The sequence below is a fragment of the Notothenia coriiceps genome, unplaced genomic scaffold (genome assembly GCF_000735185.1).
Source record: "Notothenia coriiceps isolate Sejong01 unplaced genomic scaffold, NC01 NC01_scaffold00028655, whole genome shotgun sequence".
Lineage (NCBI taxonomy): Eukaryota > Metazoa > Chordata > Actinopteri > Perciformes > Nototheniidae > Notothenia > Notothenia coriiceps.
The window spans coordinates 1-5,214 of NW_011361356.1; the positions used below are offsets into that span (position 1 = coordinate 1).

The window sequence follows — 5,214 nt, forward strand, 5'->3', positions numbered from 1 at the left end:
CTGTAAATGTGTCAATACAGGTTCCAAGAGCTCTGTATATACAGCTCACAATCACACTTGTAGACTTTTCCATACAAATGTCTACTGTAACACATTCAAACAAATCATAAACAGCTGTTGTCGTGCTCTCCACCACCTTATAGTTCATTCCTTTATCCACATAGATTGCCACACCCCCTCCACTCCACTCCATTCCTTCTGTTTATATAATTCATTTCATAGCCATCCATCTCAAAGTCCACACCTTTCTCAGCACTGATCCAGGTCTCTGATATTGCTATGATGTTGAATGGGTTCTTAAACTGACTTAGATGTTCTTTAATGTTGAGGAAGTTGGCATATAGGCTTCTGCTATTGAAGTGGATAATTGATATGTTCTCTTCTGATTGACACGTTGTACATGTACATTGAATTGCTTTTCTGTGAAATAGTTGCAGCTGTTGTTGATATTCTTCAGCAAGTTGTTTTCCGGATCAATGTCATTTTCCATGTCCTGTGCTTTATGCTCTGTATATGCAAACGTTTCTAGTCTTGATGGAGATATGTGTTTATCTGGAATTGTCATGGTAGTGTTTTATTTTCGTTACCTTGTCTGATTTGTTTCATTGATATTTGTCCAGTTCCTCCAGGTCCCTGATGATTAACACTTTGGCTTGTTCTGGGGATCCGTTAAGCTTGATGAAGATCTTGCAGTTTGCAGTCCAGAGGGTAAATAAATTGAATTAAAGCATTACATTCCTCAATGTGTGCTATGTTGACTGCTATATTTATATATGTATCCTCCATAACATCCATTGCACTCAAGAGAACAAGAAAGTTTCATTTTGTCCAGCATCATCGCATGTGCACCCCCTGGCTTTCCAGGGGCAGTGACTAGACAAATCCAAGCAGAAATAGCCCGTAGTCCTCCCTACGTCAAACTACGTCACGTCAAAGGACCGCTAGTGATGCAGGAAAAACTGTGTTTGCAGCGTGAAGGTGAAGTTGTAAATTAAGCTACGGTTTGTCTGTGTGTTGGCTTGCCCACATACCAGGACAACCTCACCTGACTCCATTTGGTGAACCTGTAACATCTGATGCCCCCCCCAAAAAATAAACTCAGGGCATGTTGTGGACAGAATAGTATGACTAGACTTAAACCTTAAATTAGTTTTGTGCAAAAAAATTTACATTTTATCTTTTAGATTGAAGTGAAAATGAAAAAATGTATGATGCAGAGTTCAAGTGTGTTTGAAAAACATTTTCAACTATACATTTAGAAGGTAAAAGAAAATTCATCAATTAGACAGAGCTGTTTAACAAAAAAACCTGATTTATTGTTACAACAACATAATAGTGTGACACTGGGAAAACCATTTTTACAGTAACAAAACACGTCACTTTGATTTTTCTTTATAATGCAGAGACAAACACTCAAATGTTTTGGCAGCTTGTATCGAGAGCTGGGCCACAGCTAGAGGAGGCTGTGCGGCGAAAACTCAATTATAAGTGTCATTCTCAGAAAGAGCTACTGTGTTATACTGATTTAATTTGATGTGCCGGGTAGGTGGAAACAGCTGTTCAAAAATCTATGAAATCTTGCATTAGGGATCAAATAAAATATAAAAAATATAGTAATTAAATATAATATAGACACGTTTTTCACAGGGGTCTACATAAAAACATCTGAGCAAAAAATAATAAAAGAAAATCCATAAAAAATCTTCAGTCTTCCTGGATTTCTTTATCCGTCAACCAGCTGAAAGATGTGCGATGTAACTTGACAAATCTGTGTCTGGGCAGTTCATAATCAAGTTCTTCTTGTCAGAATATGTCTGTTTTGTACAATCCCGGCCGAGAACAGCTTCTTCTCTTCCTTAGAAATAGTCTGCGGCTTTCCGTCTCTTGGGCAGTTGCAGCAGATTGTCTGTGAGTGATGTAAGGTCCTGAGAGCTGGGCGTCTTGGCTTTGGTCGGCGTTGGCGTTCCAGAGGGAGTGGATGGGCCACCGAAGGGAGACTTGCAGACTCCATGTGAGGGCGACGGGGTGTAGCTCGCTCTGAGTGCTTTGTCTGTGTATTTGCTTGATGTCCGATTAACAAGCCTCTGCAGGGCGGGGGTTAGCGCTGGACTCAGACCTTTAGGCGTAAGACTGCAACACAAAAGTTGATGAGGTCAGTTAGTTTATACTACTATGGATTCCTTCACACCTGCAGTAATAAAGACAACAAATAGCCTAAACCAATTACATTTAAGCTCAACATCCCCTTTTAAAGGCAGGATTTGACCGATTCACGTAGAAGCAGATATGATCAAGACTGCAGAAGATCCGCTTTTACCTTGCAAGGTTCTCTGTGACCTTTCGCCACGCCTCCTGCTTCTTTGCACGGTTTTTAGCTGCAGCTTCATTGGCCATCTTTATTCCCAGCCTCTCTCGCCTTCCTGGTTCTGGAATCTTTAAAGAAACAACGTACAATGTCAACATCTTACAACTTAACAACTCATAAATAAATCATACAGATACCTATGTGGGGTCAGTACCTTAAATGATGGTCCATGATTCCTCTCAACATAAGGGCTGTCTGATCCGTCCAGACGAAAGGGGGTGCTCTCGATCTCACCCCAGGTCATTAGGGGCGACTCGGCTCCACCTGATGGGACAGAAACTGCTTTCAGAACTCTTCTCAAAAAGTATGTAATTGCTGAATGAGCCTTTAAAGATGACCTATCACGTGTTCCAGGGAACTCACCAAGTGTCAGAAAACACAACCCTCTCTATTTTCCTCCATACCCAAATCTCTTAAAAAGGGGCTGCAACAGATCTGATACAGACTGATCCAGATTTGAACACTTCTATGACGTCACAGAAGTGGCGCTACGGCTATTGGGCCAACTCCACCAATCAGGAGGAGACAGCCACGGACATTGCCGTTGGAAAGCGCTGGAGACGCTGTAGTACATATGCCAGGCCTGTAGATGGTGCTGTTCTCACAGAATCCGCCCATGCAAAGACAGTGTTAAATTGAGCGAAATGAGGAATGGCTAAAATGCATGATCTGTTTGGTATTTTGAAAAATAAAAAGTATAAATATGGCTTATATAGGTATGGTCCTACACTATATTATTCAAATATAGCATGATAGGTCCACTTTAAGGAAACATTTAGTTGCATCTGTCTCAGGAGTGTAACTATAATGAGGTGAGGAGGATTAACGATCCACTTACCAGGTGCAGGGGATGGCATGCTTTCAAAACCATATCCATTCACTGTTGGGGATTCATGTGGGATGAGCTCTTTGCCATCGGGGCCTACTTTACCCTGTTTGAACTGGACAGAAAACGAGATGCATTAGCTGCATTACTCTCAAACAAGCACTCTGATTCAACAAGAATAGACTGGCATGCTGCATTGCATTCACAAGCATGGGGCACATGTAGGCCAAACATCAATGTTTTTATAACCCATATTCCTAAAAGGTACCTGTGCATTGAGAGCTGCAGCCTGCTGAATCTGGCTTTTGTTGAGAGCTTTGCTGAATGGGTCTCCAACAAAGCGTGTGTTCTTGTGAATGACCTCCCGTGGCTTCTTAAATTGATCATCATCATCTTTAACACCTAAACAAAAATTAAACATGTGAAACAACATGAAAACCTTTCTTCGTGTACAGCTAAATGTGATCAATAACATGCCTTCAAAACCTATTTATGTCTGAAAGAAAGGAAAGGAAATTAAATTAAATTCAAGTGTGGTCTACTTACCTTCTGGATAATACATCAAGGCATTCTTTGCTTTGTACTCCCATGTCTCGAGTCCAGCTTTGACACATTCAAGTGCTCCTTTCTCTACTGATGGCAATGCAAGATTGTGTTCATGGCGCTGAACAAAAAAGTCAAAAAAAACATTTGTAATACCGTGAAGGAATGTACCAAAGATCAACTGGAACTGTAAAAGAATGGCGCAATGTTCATAACCCAAAAAGATATGGCTTTATGAGCAGGACTTAACTTCAAACTTGAACCTGACAGAAATATTACATTCAAAAATGTTGTCAATCAAATTATAATAGGTCTAGGATCAGCACACCAAAGTAGTTTGATTGAATTCAAAATGATTCTCCAAATACATACCTCTTTGTATTCAGTTTCAGCCTCGTATAACCAGGAATGCCTTAGCCTGTTCTTGTCTTCTGCCAAATCCATGATCTGCTCAAATGATGCATTATCCTCACTGGTATTTTTAGCAAGGAAGCGATCCAGGCAGGGCAGCTCTTTCTCCTCCTTGTCGCCGCACTTGCTCTCTATGAATACAACATCGATTGAAATAGGTGTAAATTACTCTTGAGCAATTGTGAGTCAAATCATCAGAGAATTATTGCAAAACAAGTTTTAATTTTGGACACAACTGTGTGACATCATAGAAACAAACAAATAATGCTCTGAACATTGATTTGTTGTCTGTTTTTCTTCTTAAAAACGAGATACGTACCTCCATCGAAACCTTTACCGCCAAGAGTCGAGGAAGGAGACCCTGGGACGCCCACTGGTGTCTCAAAACTAGCCGGTGTCACATCTGCAGGAATAAAGAAAGGTAAATAGGTAGGCCTACAAAGAACAGGTTAGATCTTTAATTCTGTACGAAATGTATAACATGGTGAACATATCATGTTCTATTTGACTGCTCATATTACTTACAGGGTGCAGTAGACCGAGGTGTAGATTTAGTCAAAGATGATCCATAGCGGATGGATATCTCTCTCATCCTCACTAGGTCACCAGTTTCCTCTGCTTCCAGATATTCCCTCTGCGCCTGCAGCTTAGTCACATCTGGGAAGAAGTCCCGCTGGATGATCTTCTCTAGACTCTGTTACAAGTAGAAAGACAGGTACATTGGACTTTGCAAAAAGTAAAACAACATCATTCTCTTCGTTACCATACAATATGTGTAGGTATTATATATTTAGAGAGATTAGTGCCAATCAATGTCTTAATGCACCAATTTTCCCTTAAAATAAAGAGGAGGTAGGACATGTCTGATATGAAACACCACCTTTTAATTCATTTCATTTCATTCTTTATTTAGAACAGATTTTAAAAAAACAAATAAAAAATAATAAATTCTAAAAAACAGAATACCGTATTGTTAGAATACAGTATTTATCAATATTAATAATAATATTTATATATTCAACAAAAATATTAATAATAATAATAATAAATCATGTGTCCGTAAGGGAGC

The 5,214-nt window shown here is 39.7% G+C and overlaps 1 protein-coding gene across 1 annotated transcript; it reads right to left on the bottom strand.

Annotated features, from left to right (window-relative positions):
• Window positions 1-1,292: 1,292 nt before the first annotated feature.
• Window positions 1,293-4,842, bottom strand: ess2 (ess-2 splicing factor homolog; the record flags this gene model as incomplete). Its single annotated transcript, XM_010786031.1, has 9 exons — window positions 1,293-2,130; window positions 2,318-2,433; window positions 2,520-2,629; window positions 3,204-3,306; window positions 3,460-3,593; window positions 3,738-3,855; window positions 4,107-4,276; window positions 4,465-4,548; window positions 4,671-4,842. Coding segments are annotated over 9 exons (1,281 nt in total), but the record flags the coding sequence as incomplete, so codon positions are not given.
• Between the last annotated feature and the right edge of the window lie 372 nt (window positions 4,843-5,214).